Here is a 25339-nt window from a genome sequence, read left to right as displayed (position 1 = left end):
TTAACATTTTTGATGTGCTTAGTGTTGACCTTCACTGCAAAACTTATAGGTTTATTGATATGATTGCTCCAGAGGAGGTTGGGTCCATATCCAGCAGGAGAAAAGCTTAGTGGAGAAACATTGGTAACGCTTTCTTTTACCGACACATTCTGCTTGAACTTGAACAAAAAGTGTGTAGAAAACTAGAGCAGAAGTGTCATGAAAGCAATTTTCTCATTGATTGAAGTAATTTATTGTTTACAAGCCTGGGTTAAAAAAAATCCTAGACTTTTTTGCTAATATAATCATCAGCGACATCGATTAATTTGGTAGCCTTTTTCAAAAGAAACTTCAGACATCAATCAGAGTGATATTACAATCAGAATTACGAATAAGGTGATCAAACCTCAGCTTCTGCCTGGGAGGAATGATCTGGTCAAATGATCAGAATTTACTTATATTAGTGCAGAAACACTCAGGGAGATTGTTTCTGGAATGAACTAATCAACCAGCTCTATGGACACTTTGCAAACCAAGCTCTTTGAAAATGTTTTCAGCTGTCCAAAAAATAATGGTGTGAAAATTGTTAACAGCTGGCTCCAGTCAGACATTTCAGCACAATCCCTCATAACTCTTCTCTGAAAGGATTTTTGTCACATTGTTTTTTGTTGATTATAGGCTACAATTTTGGGGGATTTCTGTACTTTAATTGTTATGAACACCATGGTGTACGAGTGTGGTTTTTCCAGCTTTACTTTGTCAGGCCTACCTTTTTAACCAAGTAACAAGTCATTTTTGCTTTAAGCAACTGGATAGTTCAGCCGGCTGCAGTGTGGGTCCTTTAGCATTACTTTAGCATTACTAACTATAGCCACAAGGGGGCCCAAGTCTGGATCACCCTGTGCCGGTTCCTAGCCCAGACAAAATACAGGACTGTGTCAGAGAGGGCAACCAGCATTAAATCAATGAGAGCTGATTCACTGTGGTGACTCCTTAATGGATATGTTGAAAGGTGAATAACAAAATCTTAGGGAAACAGTAACTGCTTATTTATTATGAATCATCATAAAAACTAACCTGCTATTCAAAGGTTTGAACCCCTTCGATGCTTTAATTAATTTCATGCTATGAAAAACTTTTTTTCACTGGTGTTTTTGCTTCCATGTAGATACAAATTTAAGGTAAGTTTGGAGAAGAAATGGTTTGATGCATCATTGCATTAATAGGGGTAAAGAATTTTTATATAACTGATCATTAATAAATCCAACAAAAAAATAAAGGAAAGGCAGCCGAGGAAAAAAAAAGTTGCCTTTGAATCCTGATTTAATATACCTTTCATGCTGTTTAAAGGTCAGTTAACTTTGGTTGGTGCAGCTCCTGAATGTAAATAGTTTATCTTGTTTAGTATTTTGAATTCAAGCTGCAGTTCCTCCCAGAAACTGCTCCTTTAAGTCATTTTTGTATGGACAATAGGAGTCATTTTTAAGCTTTAATAATAAAAAAAGGAAGTTATTTTACTGAAAAAAGATTTAGCCTGCTGCCTTTTATACTAGATGGATATATTTAGTCATTTATGGAGTAGTAAAAAAAAAAAAAATCCTGCCCAGAAAATCACTGGCACCTATAAGCAGAGCATCAGAGCCATCGTTAAAATGAAATGTTTGCACAGAGTCCAGAAGTCCAAAAACAACATCTACCTTGTTGCACCTCTAGACTTTGGCAGTATCTCTTTCCTCTGGCAATAAGTCTGCTCTATTTGTTCACACACCACCACCACAAGAAATTGCCTTTATTTTTTATTTTGCACACCATGTAAAACTGATCGTTTGATCCTAAAATGAAAAAGAGTGAAGACTGTGTCTACAATTGTAGTTTGGGACAAAGTGATAATTCAGCAGCTCAAAATGATGCTTTATTAGCAGAAATCTCTGCCAAGGTTACAGATGAGTTCTCACGCAGCAACAAAACCTCCAATTTATTCAGGAGTAACATTGATGGTACCGGATAGCGGCTGAAACCATTGACATTGAGGTTTATACAGTGAGAAAACAGAGTGGAAAGCCAACGAAAATTGGAATACCTAACGACTACCGCCCAACACTCAGGCAATGTCAGAGGAGTATGGGGAGTTGGCTGCTTTACAGTTCCAGTTTGTTTAGGACTGTTGATGTTGACAGAGCAGGGCTGGTGCCTGCAAAGCCCGTTGCCACAGCAACCGTGAGACTAGACTGGAGTTCTGCGCCGCTATCACCTGTCTTCATGCTTCCGTGGCCCTCAGTAAAAAGTAGATTGCAGAGTCCTGCTACAGCTCCTTCTTCAGCAGTTAGAAAGTACAGTAATTGAAGTTTTTTTTTTGAAGTGGACGGATGATGCCACCATGATTGTTGCTCTAAGATTTAAAGCTTGTAGGCAGTAAGAAACAGGCTTTACTCTGAACAAAAGACTTCAGAACTGATAGATTTGGAGGCGTTTTCCTGCCTGCCATGTTTATGAACCGAGAAAATCCTTAAAAGTCTGCCCGTAAAGACTAACAAGGTCAGTGGGCAGGGACTGCGAAAAGCTGTTTGCTGTAATTATAGTAATTTCTGGCTGTTGTGAAGGAAAGGTCAAAACTGTTTTCCTTGTGAGTTGTTGCTCACCGGTGGGTCGGTGACTTCAAACACATGCTGTGTAGATAACAGTGCTGCAGCTGACTGAAGTTTAATAAAGGACGCAAAGTTTTCAAACAGCTATTTCAGAAAGCTTGAAACAAATTATCAATAAGTTTTACCAATTGCTTCAAGATGGAAAAAACTGTACGAACACAAAATTTTATTGGTTCACATAACACTACAAATAAAAAGAGGTCACAATTGTGATTTTTTTGAAAACTTTAATAAAAAACAAATAGGGGTATCAAATCACCACATAATCACAATGAGTTACAGACGAATTAGCATGTTTTATATCTCGTTAATTTGAATTTTAAAATATAGCAATTATCTATTATGTATGGGACAATGCGCCCCAACAAGGTTCCCATTATCAGAAATGAAATGACAACGCAAAGGGATCACGTCTGACGGTTACCTGCAAAGTCAATTCATTATAAGGACATTATTCTGCTCTCACTATGGTAACCTATGAAAAAATGAAATCTAAATCAATTAGTCCTCTCATTTTTTGATTGTTGAAATCGTTTTTCACAAAATGTAGACTATTTGAGACGTGGTGCGATATGTTGTCATGGTAACAGCTAAAGAACCTGGGCTACTCTAGAGCTGGCAGAGGAAATTGGCAGATATTGTAAACATCATAAGTAAAATGAAGTGGGAAAGTTCTTTCTTTCTCTTCTGCTGTATCCCAGTCTTCAAAATGATCAAATTCACCCAACAGGTTACAGAAAACTCTACATTTAGTGTTCTTTTCCACTGTATTGCTGTTCTGATAAACTGTGAAAAAAGATATGACAACATATGGTTTATGGTAATAAGAAGTTTGTGATTAATATTTTTTTTAATTGTGTTCTCACTGTTTTTTTGATGTGTTAAACTAGAGAACTCTAGACCTAATTTTCTTATGTTTTTTAATGGTTTGACATTGAAAAAAATCTTTCTTGTTGATAAAAAAAGTAAAGGTTGGAAGTCTGTTTTAATAACAAAACATTATGAAGCCACTTATTAAATTGTATTTTGATCTTTTACTGCACCACAATGCCATGAATTTAAATGAAATATCTAAAAATATGGCTTTTCACAGCAATTATGAGGTTATGAGATTAATTGGATAAATTGTTTACAGGTCATATCTAGTTGATAGCACAAAAAATGTATTGTATGACAGCACAAAAATAAAATCCTTTTTTGAATGAAATGATTTCACAGATCAATATCAAGACTGATAAATTCAGTGATCTTTAAGAAGACGTACAGTTTTCTTGCGTGAAGGTCTCTTTGCAGGCACAAGTGACAAAATAGATCTATTTTTCAAAGGACAACACATTATTATTGGGTTATCTTGAGAAAACAAAAGCCAGAGTTCTTGAGATAGTGAGATAAATTAGCTTGTCACCTTGTACAAACAAGCATGGTTATCTGATGACAAAAAATAATTTCTAGAGATTACACCATCAATATAAATGACTGTAGGGATTGTCTGCTTCTGTACTGCAGGACTGCAAAAGAAAATACTACTTGTACAACTATTATTTCAATTGAAATGAAGAAACATATTCATTCTATATATGTACAAAGGAAAAAGCTGGCTCTGTGACCCCTCTTATTTTCTAAAGGCTTGTTGAGAGCAGTATCTGGCATGATACTGCTATCTTAAATGTGAAGAGGTCTAAAGTCAAAGGGGTGAAAACGTTCAAACTCATGCGTTTCAATTGGCAGATTGGGGGCACCCCACTCCCCCCTTAACCCTTAATTCAAGCTTTACTGAGGTTTGAGCTATTCCCAATAAGCTTTTTATGATTAAAAGTAAAAACTAAATATGATTTCCACGTAACAACCCATAACTTCTTTCATAATATTAAAGTATTGCAATTTTGTGAAACACCAAACTTAAAGACCCACTCTGATCATCTTTTCATCCATTTTAAAAGCGTTTCCAGTGTTTTTTTTAAAAATTATGATTGTGTAAAACTGGTTTTGTTTTCTAGGACATAGTTTCTGCAGAGGGGCTGAAGTTCATCAGAAATCTGTCTCTGAATTGTGAGCATTAATGTTGGTCTGGAGCAACCCTGTTCCCCCGCTCTTCCCTGTTGAGCTATCACACCGCCCCCAGCAAAGTGCAGTCAAGCAACCACTTTCAATGAAAAGTCTATGTAAACACGTACATATGAATGCTTTGGGCTTCCACGTTCTAAACTCTCACGCTGGCAAGTTTCTACAACTGTTTTTGGGCTTTACATTCAAAACGCCCATACACTGAGCGTGTGTTAAAACGAGTTAAACCAAGTTGAACTTTCACCAATCAGGGACTCGGATCTGGAAGTGACAAATGGATGACTTCCATTTAATTGAAGAAACTGCAAAATGTTTCAAAATTCTTCATGGAAGAGAAATTCCTAATTGCTGTTTGTGCCCAGCCAGAATTAAATGAAGCTTGTCGGAATGGAGCTGCTAAAAAAATAAAAATAAAAAACCTGAAGCAAAATTTGCAAGATTTGCACCGCTTCAACACTTTGCAGCTAACCTCTTCTAATGGTCAGTGGCGGACATGCGCTAGGATCCGGTAGCGACAGTCCAGTCTGAACACCAAATACTAAATGCGCAATGCAGAACTCGCTCTTGAAAGCGCGTCGCATGCCTGGTGTGAGGGTGACATTACTGAGAGCTCTCCCTCTAGTTTACAGTCCTTTACACCCCCAACCTAACAATTTTGAGCATTATCCAGCCGTCCAATTTTGAGTCAGATGCCAGCTTGGATTTCGAAAACGAAGACGCACGTGGATCTATTTGACTATAAGTGGATGTATCAGAATGGAGAGAAGTACAGCTTGTGCTCTGCCCATTGAATTCTCCTTGTACGATCTTTTTCAAACTACATTTCTTTATCTGCTCCCTACTCATAACGATTTAAAGAAAGAAATACTCAGAAATTCAAGTTTAAGCTTATATCATTAGAAAAATGCCACAAGAACATGTTATACACCAAAAACACATTTTTCATCAAAGTGGGTCTTTAAATGTGTGATTTTATTATCATGACGAGGAGTTTAATTCATGATTATAATACATGTAATAACAGAGTTGGTCTATTTCATGGATCATCTTGGCTAGTGTATATATTAGAAAGGGGGTAAGTGCACTTCAGAACAGTAAATGTTCACCTCCTTCTTTAGGGCAAACACAAACAGGTGATCTGAGCCTGCTATGAAAACCGCTCGGCTACAGGGTGACGTGAGGTCGAAGAATGAAACTCTTTTCTGATCTAGTGAACTTGTGATATTCACTGTGGCTGCCTGCCAAAAGATACTGGAGAAAGGGCAAATCCTTTCCACGGAGGATGAATCGTTGGACAACATTATTAAACATTTCCCTGCTAATCACTTCAGTATCAGCTGACTTTCTAATCAGCAGCACTGCTGTGATTTAAAGGGCTGGCTTTTTAATAAAAAAGAGGGCATGTAGTGTTGGAAATGTGCTAAAGAGCAGGAGTGGAAGGAGAGCAATCTACCAAAAGTAATGCTACATGGTAAATTGGTGTTGTGATTGAGAACATTATTCACAGAGTGGCTTATTTAAATCTTCTTTAGACCACTTATTATCTTTTTTTTTCTCTAATACCCTTTTTAATCATGAGAATCAGTCAAAGCCTCATCAAATTATGATGGCCTGGAATTTTATTCATCATGAGGGAGCAGCAGCTCCTATCAACTTATCATTTACTTCCTTCTTTTTTTGTTTGTTTGCCACTTTTTAGAGTTTCCATGAGATAGGTGATTGGAGGAAGGATTGACAGGATTTCCTTGGCTCAACATTTTCAAAATATTTTGTTGTTCCTTTTTCATTACGCTTTTTGCTTATTTTGTAAGTGTTTAGACAAATGTACATCTAGAATTTCTGCTAATTTGGCAAAATTATAATTTTAGTTTTAACCAGCAAACATGGGAAATCTGTAATTTTTGCAGTAGAGAGGCAGCATTTAGAGTAAGATCCATGCTATGCTCACTTTCTTTGGAATATTAATGCTTTTATAGGTCTTCTTGTTCTTGTGTTTTATCCACATGTCCAACACAAAAAACTGACAGCTAATCTGTGTAATGAAATGCATTTTCCTGTTATCTATTCATGATTACACTTATTCTAGAATTTATCTATCAGGATTATTGAACACGTATCATGTATGTAGAAAGTAGAACCAAACGTGTGGTTACTTTATAGAGTGAATTATTTTAACATTTTAACAATGTGTTTCTAATGCTGCGTTCACACCGAACACTATTCTTGGAGTGAATTTGCATCAGCCATCTGACTTTTGATGCGCGTCAAATTTACGGGTTGATGCTTGTCCAAAAAAACGTGTTCATAAGCTCCAGACGCGTGTAGGAGGAGCTACTGTCAAACGTTTTCAGCCTCATCGCTACGTGTTAGCATTTACTGTATATCTCATTTACAAAGCATGGAAAACACAGATGATGTTGAGTAATCAGGTTTATTTATTAGAAGAGCTCTACGACAGACTTGTGATTTGCACCCTACAGTGCTCCATCAGCTCCATCAGCCCTGTGATCCCATAAGGAAAATGGATGGATGGAGCTCTAAGAAAGTATTGATGATCATGTCTCCATGTCTTGGTTCATAAGATCATTCAATCTCTTCAAGTATGGTGAACCTCACCAGCAGGAGCGCGTCTAAATGACGGCCGCTTTGACCGCTACTTCTGTTTGACGACTTGCTTACCCACATTAGTCCGAGGAGGAAAGAAGTAAAAATAAGAATCAAATCAGAGGGACTTTTTATTGTTGCCTCGATGGAAATAAGACAAAATATCAAAGTTCAGGAGGGGAACGATCAGATTCTCGTTCATGTTGGTTTAGGACTCCACTCCACGAACACATAATCATTTTTCCTTACTGAGAAGGAGGATCTAAGGACAGGGTTGTGCCGTTTAGCTCAGTCCATTTATGCAGCAACCAGCCATTGTATTTTATAACTGATTTTATGTTTAATACAATTAGTGAGTCTTAAATAATATTCAGTGGGAACGTAACTCAATGCTGTTCCCCTTTACGGGTATAAGGGCAGACCTGAATGCAGTTTATAGTGTAAAGTAGTAAGGCTTTGTGGCCTCAGGGAGATAAGGGCATTTAAATGAAGCCCTGGAAGGCTAAAAACACCCAGTTCTGAAGCTCACGAGAGTGGCAACCTAAGAAAATTAATTCATTTTCTCTCAGTTCATTAAATGCTTGACAGCTGGTTTCTACAAAAAGTTATATCTTCGTGAACTGAAATTTTTCAACAATTATGTATAGCATTGGAAGATTATGTTGGGAAATTGTTCATATGTTTTGCAAATGTTCCATGAGTCCAGATGCACAAGCAAACAAACACCTATATTTGATAAATCAATTTTATTTACAATAACACAATGTTTTGGGAGAGCTGTACACATAATGCATATTTTTTACACATAGAGTTCATTTCCATGAGACTGGCTGTCTCAGCCAAGTCTTTTAAATGTTGAAATTTTAAAATCCATTACATTCCACAGATTTCCCTTTGGTTACTCAGACCGTCCTTTGGGCATCATCCTGGCTTGCCCCTGTTAGTGAATTCTTGTCAGTGAGCATCGGCCATAAATAACATCAGACAAGCATGCACATTCACACAGCCCCAGGAAGAGAAGACAATTATCAAGACACAAAAAGTCAAAAGGCTAAATGCATGAAATGCCACTTCAGTCAGCAATTTCCGACATTTCTGTATTTTTTTTTTTTTTTTTTTTTGGTGGTTTTACAACCCTCAAAAATATAAAAAAATTAAAAATTCAAATAGCTTTTTCTTTTTTGTTTTTTTCCACAAAAGTCATTGATGACATCAGGATACACACTCAGTATAGCCACAGTTGAGCACGAACACATCTTTTGCGTGAATTTACCCAAACAACTTGGCATGTTTCTTTGAACATTTAAACCATAAATTCATACCAGAAAGGTTGCAGACAAATAGAAATACTTCCTGTTTTTAAAGGAGCTGGCGGAAATGAAGTGGCCACCAAGTAGAATAATTTAGCTTCTTTAGCTTTTGAATTAATGTTTGTAATCATATGTGGCAGTGGAGATGACTTGTCATTTGTCCATACCAAGACATTCGATCAGTTGTTGTTAATCCTGTTTAAGCCTTTAAGCCTAAAAGAACTACTGTCTGTGACAAACATGAAGTCATGCCATGAGGGCATGAAACTCAGATGTGCTCAGATTGATGCTGGCATAAACCACCTAGCAGGGTGGTGCTAGGTCGTTTGCAATGAAAATAAAGTCCACTTTTTTCTAACTGTCTGACTTACACACAGAAAGGCAGTTATTAAAATAAATGTTCTGCCATTGCTATTGTTGTACACTTTATAATCCTAGAAGTTGGTTTCCAAAACCCCGTTTACCTAATCTGATTAAATTCTAACAAAAAGCCCCATGATTTGTGGTGCGTAACTGCAAAATCTATTCACTAAAAAGAGGTTCAGTTGTAATTATTTTTTGTTTGCTTGTGTGCTCTCTGACCTATTCAATCACTGTTACAGATTTTGCCTCAAACTCAACTGTATGTGAAGCAGAGGATTTAGTTTCCATGGAACATATTAAAAACATGTATTTTTTTTAACAACAGCTCGCCCAAGACTCCTTTAAAAGCAAAGATCAGTATGAATTTGATTTCAAAGACAGGTTGGCACTAAAGCCAGTAGCTGTTCTGGCTGTATATTAATGCTGTGACCTCAAAGTAAAGGCGTGCCTGCTTTATGTTGGCTGTTAAAATGTTTGATCGTTCAATCAATAAAAGTGTTCCCATGGTCTTTTAATTATGATTATGTCGTATTTAGACAAATCAAATCGTTTTCTAGGACACAGTTTCTGTTAAGCGGCAGTAGCTCATTAGAAATTTTCCTCTGAGTCGTGCATGACACGACTTCCTATTCAAGACATTTATCTGTTTACGCACTTTAGTAGTGCAACAAAAATGGTCTGCAATATTGAAGCTATCCAGCTGTACAGTTTTGAGCCAGATGCCAGATTGAACAAGGAAAACCCAGACATACATGGATTTAGTTGTCTTCAAGTGAATGCATCCTAAAACAGAGGAGCAGGCCCATCCCATTTTATATGTCACAAATATGATCTTTTTCAAATGTCTTTTTTTTTGCTCCATATTAGAGTAAAGTAAAACTCAGAAATGCAATTTTAAGCTTAAAATTGTTAATATTTAAAAAAAAAACACAAGAACAGGTTTAAAACTACCAAAAATATGATTTTCATCGGAGTGGGTCTTTAAAGAAGAGTTTGTAGGGACTAGTTGAATTGAAGTTAATCACTTGTAGCAGAGTTCACCCAGCAGCACCCTTCGTATCCTTTAACAGTTTGCAGGTAAGAAGGGGATCAGGATGAATTTCCACACACCAGCTGCCAGAAAGCACATGTCCTGAGCTTACACAAGGTGTGATGAGTTTAATACCATAAAAGAAAGGAATTTAACTGAGGCAAGACTTTAGTAGTTGGATTGCAGTTTGTCATCATGTTCAAGGTGACAGTTTGGAGTGAAACCATTGACTGTTTATGAGAAATGTGATGTCACCCATAGAAAATGGCTTGTTTTCGGTTCCAACCAAATGAAGTCAATTCAGCTGACATGTTATTGGGGATATGGATGCTGCCATGTTGGAACCAGACAATGTCAGTGAGCAGCAATTCAGTAATTGGTCATTTCTATGGCAACCATGCTTGCCAATCAGGAATGAGCTTTTTAGAAGTCCACACCTCTACCACTGAAAGCGTTCTTGGAAGAAGCTGAGAATACTTGTATTGTCTATTGTCTAATTGTCCACTTTATAACTTAAATAACTTTCACTGCAGTAAAACAATACTGTGAAAAACTAGAGGATTTAGCAAGGACATGTTTAAAAAAGGGTAAAAGAGCAATAATGGTCATTCTGACAAATATAATGAGTAATAGCTGTTTATTTTGCAATAGAGGTCTATGAGATTTTGGCTTCCTAGAGCCAGCAGGTACCTCCTATTTGGAACCTAAGAGGGGAGGGGTCACTTAATCCAGTTCTCAGAAACAGTCAATTAGTAAAACACAAGTTTTTTTACTGAATCAAAAATTAAAAATTAAAACAACAAATGAGCATTGTATAATTGTTTTATACTCATTTTGGTTTGGGCACTAGTTGAGCTAGTTAGCCAGCAGCTGGTTATGCTCATTTGGTTTGGGCACTAGTTGAGCTAGTTAGCCAGCAGCTGGTTATGCTCATTTGGTTTGGGCACTAGTTGAGCTAGTTAGCCAGCAGCTGGTTATGCTCATTTGGTTTGGGCACTAGTTGAGCTAGTTAGCCAGCAGCTGGTTATGCTCTCATGGGAACTAGCCAATCAGACACCCTGCATCAGCAGAAGGTGGGCGGGGATGAGAACTTCCAAGGTGGAAGATGTGTTTTCAAATAAATAGGGTCTTTGAGTTTGACACAACATGACAAGATAAATTAAACGGGACCAGTACTACAATTAAACAACTCAAAACTTTCATAAAGGGTCCCTTTCAAATAAAGAAACTTTATTTGTATAGTATGCAGAAATTGTCAAAAATGCAAAGCAACCATGCTCTTTTCAAACACAGAACACATGGTAGAAAGAGAAAGAAAAAGTGACAAGAAATTCTGTTAGGAGACAGCAGTCATGCATGAATATTGCATGTACGATTGGAGGAAGATGTGAGGGAAACCGTAATATCACAGCACAATGTTAACAGGATCGGAGTCTGACACCTCAATACGTATAGAACTCAGAGGGATTAGCTGCACACACACACAAAAAGCTTTTTTCAGTAAAAAAAAAAAAGACAAATTTTTTTTTTTGTATGTTTACTTTTTTTAAATTAGTTTTCTGATCTAAACTCAGTTTTTTTAATCATCATAAAATATACTGCATATAGGTTGGTTGATTTGCTGTGAGACCCATAGCAATTTACAGCAGCATTTCAATTATGTAAACAGTTCAAACACATGATCAAGAGCAAAAAGCTATATTTTTGGAACATGGTTAATCTCAGAGTGAAACTGCAGCACTGTCGTTGCATTTGAGACTGAAGTTTGGCGATTGTGCTTTCTTTACCTTATGTGATAGGGAAACAGCTTTTCAGTCACATTCAATTAGCTTCCCTGTATTGTGATTACGGAAGATGGCGAGCTATTTGGTGACACGGAGGAATGGGCCAATTGTAAAAGTTCAGACAGAGCGTACCACAGGGAACACAATTGAACGCGGTTACATAATTGTGCCACCGAGCGTACTGAAAGACAACACAAAGTAGGAGAAAGATAACATTTGTTCTCCTGTTTCATCAGTTGCATCTCCTGCCTCAGGTCTGCATATGAAGTTCTACACAATACTGTGGAGCAAAACTCCTTTATAGACAATTGTCCTGAATACATACAAAGAAGCAGTACAGAGGCAAAACAAGCTGATAATTGATAGAAACTGTGGCACTTGCCGTCATATTTTAAACTTTGACACTAGCATATTATAACCGTAAGGCAGTTTTTTAAAATAAATAAAAAGACATTAAGGGAGCAAAGGTGGTCTGTAGTTTTTCTACTGCAACCTATGGACAGTGTATGTACATCCTATCAATTTCACCTATACACATTTCTTTGGTTTAAATTTAAGACTTTTTCCCTCCAAGTGTATATAATTTCTATTTATAAAGATTAGTCTTTTTATGTTTCTTTTTTATATTGACTTTTGCTTTTTTAATGCTGAAATTATATTCTTCAAGCTGTGGTATTTCTTGTTAATGAAAAGAAAACTATAAAAACAAAATGTCAATTTACAAATGTTTTGTTTTTTCTGGTGCACAAATGCCAAGGGCAGAGCTACAGGGGGACAAGGGGGAAGCTGTATCATTATTGACAAAGAATAAAAAAAATCAGCAATCTTAGCTTCTTGAAGCATTGCAAAAAAAAAAAAAGCATGTTTTTTTATCCTTACATTTATAATGGCCTTACACATTACACTCTCTTATACTCATTTGCTACCCTTCCAAAGTCTTCTGCTCCCCTCCCGCCCCGCATTGAAAATGTTTTAGCTCCGCACACTGACAAATGCTATTCTTTGCTTTTAAATTTACTGGCCAAAAGCCTCATTTCCACTGAGTAGTTCGGTACCATTTAGAATGGTCGCGGCAAACCAAGTGAGCGTTTCCACTCAATGCTGGACTGTCATGGCGTATGCAGGGTGTAGATCAATTGAATCACTCTGAATCACGCTATTACCAAGGATACCAATTATTGTTTGTAGATTCAGTGCCGACCATTCTTTGCTGTTTGTTGCAGGCATCTTTTCCTGATCCACGTCGACTAAAAGAAAAAATTGAATGTTTGGAAATATAGGCACTGGTTTGGCACTGTGCTTTGTTATAATAACCCTCCACCAATCAATGAGTTTCACTGTGTGATGGCAGTAGCTCCACCCTAACCACTGCGTTTCATTTTTCTTTGGACCAACAACCAGCAGGGGGCCGAAAGATGGTATGGTTCAGTTCAGTGTAACCCTTGTGCTATCCTAGGCACTTTAACGTTGGGATTGGGGTCATCTAGACCCACTAGACAGTGAGCTGAACCTTTTTTCTTCGAGGATTTGTGATCTTCACTGGTGTCAATGGATTACATGAAATCCTCATCACCTTTATCCACCTTTGTCATGGTAGGAATAACACGTCAATGTAAGGATGGAGTCATCGGATAGCACAAGGGTTAATGGATCCATTTTATAATGGAAAGGCTTTAAAATATCGTACCAGACTATACCGGTGGAAACGAGGCTTATGTGTACCAAAATGCACATTTAAATGCAAATTTAAACTCTGAATAATTTTTGTTTTTACCTATGGCTTAAACATTTCACCCTGTTTTAGAGCACATAAATTTACTGCAAACTGGTTTTAATATTGAGGAACGGCAAAACATTTTCATTCATCACTCATTTGTCATCCTTGTGCAAATTAAGAGTCAACTCCTTTTCTTTACACTTTAACATGAAAGTACTTGCAGTGATGCAATGTTTGTGCCAAATGCGCAAATAGTTTGTTTTAGATGCACTTTTTTTAAGTGTAGTTCCTTAGGGGAAAGAGATGTCAGGTACTTTCCAAAAACCAACAGCCTTAAATATGTGGGGTTATTTAGCTTAAAAAAAAGACACATTTTGAACACAACTCCAGTAACAATAGTACAGAGTTAAAAACCACACGGCAAATAATTTACAAAATACACTTTTACAAGGTCTTCAGACTCCCTCAAGCAGCTTTTTAACTGCAATTTGTTTTGGACGAGCGTAAATCCCAACATAATGTTTAATAGGCACCCTGAGATGGGAATACAGATATGAGTTGTATGTTACTAACAATCTACATAGTTTAAGTTTGTCTTCATTCAAAAGATGCCAGTCAAGGACAAATTGAATAGTGCCAAAATCTTCACCTTTACTAAAATCTACTCTGGTTAGTTTGTCTTTGTTTTTAAAACCCCAGTGAAATTATCAAAATGTTTCCCTGTTAAATAAAGTTTTAGAAAAAAAACTCATATAGCTGTGAAATACAAAATAAAAAGCTTTTGCATAATAGTTTCAGAATAAAAACATAAACAAGAATAACAAGTAAAAAGGACAACCACATGCTGTGCAGCATATGATGTAGGAAGCGGAGGAGCCTTGTCTGTATTGCATGCTGTGCATTTTTACCAATTTCTTCTGGGAACTGAATTTATTCCTACTTTGTTCACATTTGAATGTCTCTCACATGAACATCAGACCAGCATCATTTGCTTAACTTGCAGAAAGTCACTGATATGTAGCAACATCTTAAAAATGGCTGTACTAAGGTGATTGACTCAATTAACTAGACATCATTTTCCAGATGCAGCTGATGTTGGATAGCCTGTAATGTGACACCCACAGTAATACGAATTGCATAGCAAAGTGTGCATAAAGCACTATTTCTGAATCCCGCTCAACGGGGCCCCCTGCCCTGCCTGTTTTACATGTGTCCCTACTCTAGCATGTCTAATTTAGCTCACCCGCTTCTCATCAAGCTCTGCAGATCTTCAACAATGGCATTAAATCAAGAGTGTTGGTGCGGGGAAATATGTGAAACAAGCACAGCAGGAGACCAGGAGGATCAGGATTGAGAAACAGTGGAATAAAGAATATTTTCATACAGTAGAACTTGGCTTTTTGATGGAATTCAAAACAGTTATTGCATTGCATTTTTAATTTAATTTAATTTGGATGGAGCTCTGTCACGCTGTCCTTGGAGCAAAACTCTCCTTTGCATTGGCAGGGCTTTTGAGGCTAAGCTGAGAGGAAGTGGAGAGGTGCCAGCATTTCCAATTTCACCATGCTTTAAAGATCACGCAAAGGTTAGTTCTGCTTGACAACTTTTGCTTCCAGTAAAACTGACAGTGCAACAAATCCAGAATACAGTGTTCCCTCGTTCATCGCGGGAGTTATGATCTAAAAAAAAATCTGCGAAGTAGGATTATGTTTGTCTTAATGCTGTGAAACTTCTCAGTACACACTTTATTATATATTTTTTTTTCTCAGAAAGACATAAACCTTTTTACAATCTTCTCTTTTGTGTAAACTCTAAAAGTTCAAACCTTTGTGGATAACAAGTCCTGTACTATGGAATAAAACTAAAGATCTGATGGCGATCAAAGATTTATGCAGATTTGACAAACTTAATCCATTCTGTAAAGGAGAAAAAGCATGTCCAAAGTCCAGCTTGTGGGCTTGTCATTCTAATTTACACAAGGCCGCAGGTTCCTGTCATAAAATCAGTACCTACCTACATACCCAGGACTTTCTAAATAAACTTTGTGTAAAATGTCTGGATTGTGACTGGCTAAATTCCATTATAAGCCATTGTAAACGTGTGTGACGCGGTGTCCTTCTGTGACACTTTTTGGCTAATTTCTAAAATGTCAACTAAACAAAATGAACAGATTTGTTTCACTAATCAAAACCAAAATGTTTTGTACTTCTAAATAACTATTTCTGTTAATTTCCTGTTCACACGATCTACAATTTGATGTTTACAGTGAGCACTTATTAATGAATATTGTGAGAAATTGTATGTGAACCCAGATTTAATGTTGACAAAAGCTTTTGCTTTCTTTACAGACTCTCCTCATTCAAATAAAAACTTTACAGTAATTTTGGTAAAAAATCTATTTATAAATATTTCTGTTCTGTGTGAAGAAATTAAAAGTATACTATTGCAAAAAAAGGTTTATTAAATAGTTAATTGTTATTGTAAGGGTTTAAAGAATGCAAGTTGAATGGTTGGCCCTATCATATTTTCACCTTACCACATCTGGCCCTTCTTGCAAAAGTTTGGCTGCTCTATAGCCAATCAAGATGCAGAACACAGTGTGCTGCTTAAAAAACAAACAATAAATAAATAAATGTGCAAACTTGCATTGGAAAAATCTTCAAAACCATATAAGGTGAACAGCAATATAGCGAGGGAACACTGTATACCCCTACTGCTGGAAAGCTTTATAATTACTTTAAAAAATCAAATACCCAAACATGGTATCAGCACTTGTTACCAGCACAGTAAGTGGAAGTAAAGTAAATAATTCTATTTAAAGTAAAGAAGAAAGTAACAATAAATTGCACTATCACTTTTTTTTTCGGATAACAAAAAACCATTGATGGCTAAATGCAATAATTTTAATTAATTCTCCAAATAAGTTATTAATGACACATCAATTTTTTCTTTTTTAAAGTAACACTGACCATCCAGCAGATATGTAGATTTAAACAGCAGCAATAGCAGACATGTAGGTGCCGTCCACAAGCTACATCACATGTACAAAATAAAAAAATTAAATAATAGCACCTACAGAACTTGGTGCTAGGTTTAACTTGATTTTTTGTTAACTGTAAGTCAACTTTTATCCTGAATGAATTTAGTGTATTACTAAGTTTCTGTTCTTGTTCTTTTCAGTGCAAGAATGTCAGACGAGGCAGTATAAAGTACATACACTGCAGCATTTAGGCCAAGTGTGTAAATCTTAGTATACTGCTATCATGTACAACTCCATCTGACATCATACATCAACATACTCATATTACCCCACCCCACCCCCACCCCACACCCCTTACTACTTGACAGCATATACGTAGGTGAGGCGAGTTGAATTATTTGAGGCTTTTGAAGTTACTAAAGAGACTTGTGTTTCAAAGTGGTGATTACCCAGTTTTGTGAAAAAAGTTTACTCGTCTACAGAAGCAGACATTAAAGGATAATCACATGTTTAAATGTTATATAAAAAGTACCATTCAGATTGTAAGAGTAACAGTAACAACATGAAACTGCAATGCATAGCTCAGTTCTTCCAGGAAACAGCATCTCTAAAGGGTTTGCTATAGTAATGCAAATCACATTTTTTTTTTGTTTTTTTTTTAGAAAACAAACCCACCCCTTTTAAGCCATTTCAAACTAACTTGATTCACTTTAAAAACTTCCAAGAGCTCACAGAGGACATTTATGATTGTTTGTATTCCTATAGTAAAGTAGAAAACAAAGCCATGTCTTTCAGTTTCATCTGCTACGTTTGACTCTTTAGCTGCACAACTGTCGAAAATTCACATAAAAACAGCAAGTGCCCTTCGCCAGGCAGAGAAATCCAGTTTCATTCCTTGTTTGTGCGATCTCTCACAGACTCGTTGTTGTTGAGAGGTGGAGGCAACGACTGCTTGCTTCTCATGCTCCTGCCGTCAGTGGCAGCTCGTGATGTTTCAGTTACGAAAAGCCGGGTCACCCAGACAGAGGTCACAATACGTTTGTACTCATTCCTAAAATTCCTGTTGAGTAAACCGTAGATGACTGCATTCAGACAGCTGTTGAAGTAGGCCATGAAGTAGCTCACCACGAAAAGCCACTCTGGGATGCGGGGAGCCACACGGGTCGGATCTATTGCCACCGCCAAGCCTATCAGGTTAAGCGGGGCCCAGCAGATGGCGAACAGCACAAAAACAACAAACATGGTTATGAAATTCCGCAAGTCACTTGGTCTGAGGCGAGGGTTTTCTTCAGTCTTTACTTTACGCCGAACCTTGACATTTTGAAGAAAACAGACAATAGTGGCATTAAAATCTCCAAGTTCACTGGTAGCAATTTTTTCAAAAACAAAATAGCTGAAACATGCACAGATAACCTTCTAATTATCTCATCCATCTCTCTCAACTGAAATGTTAAAATCCAGTCCCATTGAATCAGAGGCGGAGCAATGAGGATTGAGTGCGACTTGTGCAGTCCCACTGAAGGGCCTCTAAGCTGTGCCACAATCAGTTCTGCTCAACCCACTTCTGAGATCTCGGTATACCCAGCAATCTCACTAATCTTAAATCTTAGATATTGTCTCGGAAACAAGATGAAATAATAAAATGATGCAGAACCTAAACTGGTGGTGTTGTGTAAAATCTAAAATGCGTTGCCCCTCAATTTTGTCTTTTACTGTTTAAAGAGTTGTTTAAAACATACAGGTCCTCCTGAATTTTATGTTGAATTTACCTGATACTCTCAGGTGAAAACAGGTCTGACTGGTAGATTTTTAGTGTATGTGCAAACTGACACTTGGCTGGACTTTGGAAAAAGACAATCAAAACAGATCACAGGAACCAGTAGGTCAGCTGTGACAGTGCTATGGTTTTCTTAAAACAACACAATTTTCAATCATCCTATATGACCAGCCCTAAGTGGAACTATGTTGTGTGAACACGAAATTTGATTTGTGCTGTGATTTTGTGTCTCTTTTGACGTTCAGTGAATTTGCTGCTGGATGCTTGTTCAAAAATGTCTTAACGAACTTGATGTTCCCAATGTGTGTTAAGTTCTACTGTCCAGTTTTCTGCCTCATCGCTAAATAGACAACATTAACTGTATATCTGTAGATACATAAAAGATATGGATGACGTCGAGAGATCTGTTTTTTTAATTTTGAAGAGCTCTACAAAGACGTCGGTAAGCAGGTCTCCATGTCTAGGTTCTTGAGGTCATTCAGAGACTCTCTCAGTATGGCAGTGGCAGCGCTAAAACATTTTATATGGGGGGCCGGGAAGGGGGCAAAAGACTTTGGGAGGGTGGCCCTTTAAAAGTTGAACCTTTTTTTGCATAGGAACAATAGGAGTGTGTGCCTATCAGGGTGTGCAGGAGCCTTGTGGGGAATCTCCTAAATTAATTAAAGACGATTTGAACCAAAACAATATGACTGTTAGGTAAAGGTCTAAGCATTAAACCCCCATTTATAAACTATACCAAGACAGAAACTAAAATGTAAAATTCAGCAAACTCACCTGGATGACAAGAACCCAGATCCGTAGGTAACAAAAGGTGACCACAGCAATGGGAACAAGAAAGTGAACCACCACTACAGCCACCGTGTAGGAACTGCTGACATTCTGGGCAAAGGTGCACGAGTAGACCCGGGGATCATAACGTAAGGAACCAACAAAGAAATTCGGAACAATGGCGACAACTGTGAGCACCCAAATTAAGGCAACAAACAGCAAAGTGTTGCGATAGCTGTACAGTCGGCTGTAGGAGAACGAGTGACAGATGTAGCAGTATCTGTTTACTGCGATCCCAGTGATGTTGAAAATGGAACCAATGACACTTAGTCCCATCAGAAAACCACTGACCTGAAAAAAAAAAATCAGTGTAAAAAGTGTGATGGAATTGTAACTGTAGTTATTGAATTCATGAAGGAATATGGTTTTACCATGCACTGCGTGTTCCCCAGAGCCCATCCGTCATGAAAGAGAGCATAGAGGACCAAGGGATAAGGGTAGAAGGCTACCACAAGGTCAGCAAATGCCAGGCTCACCACAAACACATTACCTGGAAAAGAAACACAGAGAGACAAAATTGGTTCTCTCTTATATTTTTGCAAAACATTCAATTCTCAGTTGGGCAATGATTATTACAGACAGTATCGTATAAAAGTTGAATTACAAATGAATTTATCCTCTGGCGTCTGCAATGATTGATTCCACTCTCCAGCAAACACATCCATTTGCTATTTCTACTTGGACTCAGGCCTTATCTGAACTGGTCAGAACACTTTACAGTTCATTTAGAGGACATAAATCCCCGGTTTGAATCCTTTTCTAGTGCTTTACACAGTTAGAGTACATTTCCAAATGAATAACTAAAAGACCGTTTAATGGAATGTTGATTTTTATGTGCACTTATATTTTGGCAAACCTGTTACAGTATATGCTGAAAAAGTAGAAATTAGAAACGCCTGCAGTTTTTTGCTGATTGTGTCATCCCAAACAAAGCTGCACCATGATTGGCATCCCCATATTTGACAAAGCAGGATGGAGCATCAAAGCTGAACTCAGCAAAGCTGGGTTTTGTTTTATCTTACAGCCCAACAGACTAACTCAAAAGAATCCATAATTTGCAAAACTGACAAAATCCATCAGCTAAGTTAAAGCACACCCAAAGGAAGATTGTCTTATTTAAATGGGTTCATGTCTCAATGCGATTTAGAAGTTTACAGAGACCAGGGCCATCTACTGCCTTGTGACATTTAATCATATTTAGATGAGCACCATATACCCACGTCACACCCTTCACCCTGCTGATACACTGAATGCACCACCCATGCTGGCATCTCATCCACTTCTGTGCTCTTTCTCCTTGTCTACGTTTGTTGGAGAGACAAACTGAAGCAGAGAATGGGGTCAGAACAAATAACCTGATCCAAAGTCAGGCTCTTTCATTGGTTCACTTCCAGGTTCTTTGAAGTTGAATAAGGAGCAAAATTTAAAAACAAAGAAATTGAAACATAAAATTTGATCTCCATCACCTCTGTGCACATAAAGCTATGTTCACACCGGCCTCGGCAGCATGCGTTCAGGCAATCACTTCCAATAAAAGGTCTATGTTAACGCGCATATATGCATTTTCGGGCTTCTGCATTCAAATCTCCTGCGTTCACCTGTTAGCCACGCAAGTTTATAAGATCGTATTTGGACTCAACATACAAAACACACAGCCACTGAACGCACGTTGAGAGTTAAACGAGTTGAACTTTGACCATTTAGGGACTCTAATTTGGTAGTGACACATGGATGTCGTCCCTTTTGATTAACGCAAGTTCCAACCATTTGAAATTTGATTATGGAGGAGAAATTAATAATTGCAATTTGTGCCCGACCAGATTTATATGACACCAAGTCTTTTACAAATCAGAACAGAGCTGTAAAAAAAAAAAAAAAAAAAAGCATGGAGCAAGATTGACAAGATTTGCACCGCAAATCAGCAACAGTCCAGTGTGAACACCATATGCTAAAAATGCGCTCAAGAACCTGCGTTCAGCGTTTTCTTGAACGTGCATCACATGCGAACATAGACTGAGTCAATGTAAAGTATCATGCAGTGACCCATGCCCTTTGCTGCTTTAAAAAACAATATTTAGCTTCGAAAGTTTAATACATAGTTGTTTCTAAGTGGCTGTCTGGACATTACTAGAAAATTTTGCTTTTTTACTACCTTCTAAATATACCTTAAGGGAATTACTGGAACAAGCCCATGAAATAAAGAACATATTGTGTCTCACAGCTCCCTGTGGTTGTAGCAGTCGGGTAACTGCCTAATAGTTTAAAAAAATTAAATAGGCATTCAGGAGGGTCAGTATGCATATCCACACACATCTTCAATTTTATGGCTTTTTAGTGTGATTTTCAAAAGTAAAAAACAAAAAACAAAAACCACTTTCTGATGAGGCACAATTTCATGTCAAAATAGTTTATATTATTTCCATAGGTTATGGTGGGCATTAAATGCTACAGACTTTAGTCTAACCTTTTGCATGATTATGGGTGGGCTGCAGAACACACCAGAGACATTTTTCCAATCTATCACAAGGATACACATCGACATACAACCACATGATGGTAAGGGCAATTTTCAAATCTCTAAATAACCTCTCTGATGTCTTTTTGGGATGTGGGAGGATCTGGAGACAATCCATGGACAGTGATTGATCATCTCCAACTGAAAATTAAAGGAGTTTTAAGGGATTAAAGGAAAAAAAAACATAAAAGTCATCAGTCATGTTGACAGATTACAACATGGGGAGGATGTACTGTAATGTGATGTCATACTGAGCAACATTTTTAATACATACCATCTGTAGTAAACACAGGCAGAACCTTATGATTTATCTACTTGGATTTTGTTTTGATTCTTCTCAACTTTGTCATTAAGCTCCTTTTAACCAAGGCAGAAGAAATATTGTGACTAAGATGAAAATAATACTCAATAGTTTACAAAAATTTAAATAAAATACCTGGACCAACATAATAAAATGACAGTTATTAAGACATTTTAATGTCAGTCAAAGGCTGGACCGACAGCTCTTAACTGCGTTCTGCTTGTATTTGAGTCCAATTTAAGCTTTAAAACTACAACCACAAATACACTGTGCCATCTTTCCACTTTTTGTCAAAGACATAAAACTAATTAAAGAATATGAAAGGTCGCCACTGAGAAATGGGTTAGAAATTAATCATAGTTCAGAGGAAAAAAGAAGGTTTAAATATTTTTGGTCTTAATCTGCACTTTTTTTAGAAGCCCAAACCTCCAAAATGTTCAAATAAATTAAATGTGTTTAATTATATATATATATATATATATATATATATATATATATATATATATATATATATATATATATATATATATATATATATATATATATATAATAAGTCTTCTTAACAAGGGGGCTACAGTCCATTTTCCCCCACTTTCATCTTTCACCTTTCCTATATATCTATTTGCATGTTATGCCTTAGTCCCAACTCCTGCTTTTACGGAGTGGATATGGGCTGTCTGGGGGTAAAAACGCAGGTGACCCCCACAAAATATCAAAGTTGTAGATCGCTCGGTGAACCCCTAGGGCAAACATGTTTATAAACTTTTTATAAAATGGATTGTGCAGGGAGCCTGTTAGTGCTGTTGAAGTGAAAGGTATGCATCCGTTGGATGCTCTTTGCACATCCTAGTACACAGCCTGGCTATTAGAAATACGGAAATTAGACAATCAGTGTAGTTTGTGTGGGCATCCTTCAGGTATCTGGCAGGCACTTGCATATCACTTGCACACCCCATGCGTGCAGCATTTGCGTGCGATCAGCAAGGAGTCAGTGCTGCATATGGGCCATCATACAACAGCATCACCCATATATCATAAGTGCATGTAACTTATGTTATTAATCTCTGTTTTTCTTTATGTACTTTATTCCTTTTACATTTTTGTTTTAACTCCAGTGCTTTTCTCAGAGGGACCCTCCACATCAAGGATTGAGCCTTCTGAGTGGACAAGCACGTTGCAGCGGGAATTCCCAGGTTTGGCTCCTTGCTTATATCTTATCGGTCTCTAATTTTATGTTTTATCATGTTGTGTGTGTGTGTGTGTGTGGGGGGGGGGGGGGGGGGTCATGTGACTAGCATTAAGCTTTCTCTGTACATGCTGTAATCTATTCAGTGTCACCATGAGCCTTTTCAGTTGCATCAGGCAAAAGTCAGGGCACAATCTGGACAGGTTGCCAATTCCTTACAACGCAACAAAGAAACATTCACAAGGACAATTTAGACTCACCTTACAAACCCTCACACCGCAAACACAACACAGGAATGTACGTTTCATTTATGTGCTGGGATTCAAAGCAGTTTTCTATCACAAAGCAAAAAGACTGGAATGATTGTTAGATAATCAAAAGTTATACTTTTTTCTCCATGAATAGGTGTTCCTTTTCTATACATTTGAAGTAACGCATCTAACCTTGTGTATCATCCGCCTTTCCCTGAAGGGGTCATTTGCAAAAGAGGATTTGTGCTTACGATGTACAACTAATCATCCCAGTGCCGCAGAACGTCCTGTCAGTGATGGCAGAGGACAGAGGCATCTTGTGTGTCACATTCTCAGACGACTCCCAAAGGATTGTAGAACCTTGCTGGGCCTAGTTCAATACCGCAGCCACGTAAAAGTGCATGAATTACACAGGACATGTATTTATTGTATTCTCAAAGTTCTGAAAAGCTGTTTACACAATTTGATTTCTAACTATAGAACATGCACACGTGTGTGACAGTCAACCTAGAAATGTCACCATGCTGGGTGATTCACAAAGAAGAGACATCAACTCAGCACCTCTGGTACAAAGTCACAAGGGGAAAGGAAATGTGACTCTTACACTGTAATGATTTGCAATACCTTTCTCTACTCCTGAACAACTGATAACTGTATATATTCAGCGCTTACATGCACATTAGCAGCCAACTGATGAGTTATCTAATTACAGGAGATAGAAAACTCGCATTATAAACCCACTTTCCCTCAAGAGGTCATCATACATCCAGGAACCAATGAACAGGTCTGTGGTTTTGTTTTAATCACGTTCAAGCTTTGATTCAACAAAGCTCGTTGTTTGTTTGTTTGTTTGTTCCACCATGCTTGCAGTGAATTATTTTATTTACCTGTATCTTAGGCTGCAGAAGTTCCTCCCGAGCAGTGTGTTGATGGATTGATCATGATTGCTGCAATGGCACAGATGTGTAGATGTAAAATAGCAAAAGAGCAGAAATGAGGTTGTTGAGCAAACCTTATTAAAGGAGGACTTTTCTTCTGATTCAATGGCTTCACGCAATGCTGTAATAACACATCAAAGTAGGTACATGTAATGGTTTTAATGATGGGATTGAGTTCAAAAAAAGTAAACAGCTAAGAATAATTAGGCCTGTAAAATAGCTGATGTAATGCCACTCCAGTTTGCATCTTTAGCCCTTTAAAAATGAAGCTCCAATACCCCCAAAGCTACTTACACACCAGGCATATGACATACGTCAAAAACATGCTAAACACTGGTTCTTGAACATGTGTTTAGTATATGGTGTTCACACCAGAAAGAGGATTGTTTTTTTTTTGCAAATGTCACTACCAAATCTGAGTCTCTGATAGGTCAAAGTTTGACCTGGTTTAACTTTCAATGCTCGTTCAGTGGATGCACATTTTTTCGTAAACCCGAAAACAGTCTTAGAAGCTTGCAAAGTGAGGCTTGAATGCAAGAGTTTCTAATGCAGAAGCCGGAAACGTGCATTTAAATGCACTTATAAAGACTTGTCATTGAAAGTGGTTGCTTGTGGTTGCTTAAGGTTGCCTTGGAAATGAATCATTTTGGTGTATCTGTTACTCTGGAGTCTGGAGAAACTTCTACAAGACATTTGAAAACTCACTGAAAACATCAGGAACAGCCCAATTTCACATATGAGCCAAACTACTCATTTTTAAATTAACATTTTGTTCCCAGTTTATTTTACTGTTATGGATGACTATTACAGCATCATGAATCCCACTGTTATTTTGGCAATTTTGACGCAATGATTACCATTTAATTCACTGAAGTGGTCTGTTTAACATTATTCATGTTGACTAAAGGCTTCTAAAAACTGCTAAAATGAGTTGCATTTGAAACTGGATACACCCTGAGAGACACTGTGAAGAGCTCTCTTAGCCAGGAGGAGAAAAGTGCTAATTGAGGAAGTTTGGGAGACCAATAAAGATGGCTCCTGCACTCTTCCCAGTGGGGGTGTTTGGG

The 25339-nt window shown here is 37.5% G+C and overlaps 1 protein-coding gene across 1 annotated transcript in view; it reads right to left on the bottom strand.

The window, feature by feature from the left end:
• Positions 1-14956: 14956 nt before the first annotated feature.
• Positions 14957-25339, bottom strand: part of mtnr1bb (melatonin receptor 1Bb) — a 54311-nt gene continuing 43928 nt past the window's right edge. The window contains exons 2-4 of the mRNA XM_023962714.2: positions 19453-19571; positions 19028-19372; positions 14957-17787 (exon numbers count right to left, since the gene is read on the bottom strand). Of these exons, the coding sequence (XP_023818482.1) occupies positions 17365-17787; positions 19028-19372; positions 19453-19571 (887 nt within the window). The 3' untranslated portion in view covers positions 14957-17364. The remainder of the gene's footprint in view (positions 17788-19027; positions 19373-19452; positions 19572-25339) is intronic.

Source organism: Oryzias latipes, chromosome 14 (genome assembly GCF_053564925.1).
Source record: "Oryzias latipes strain Hd-rR chromosome 14, Olatipes_Hd-rR_3.1".
Taxonomy (NCBI): domain Eukaryota; kingdom Metazoa; phylum Chordata; class Actinopteri; order Beloniformes; family Adrianichthyidae; genus Oryzias; species Oryzias latipes.
This window is presented reverse-complemented; position numbering and strand designations above follow the sequence as displayed.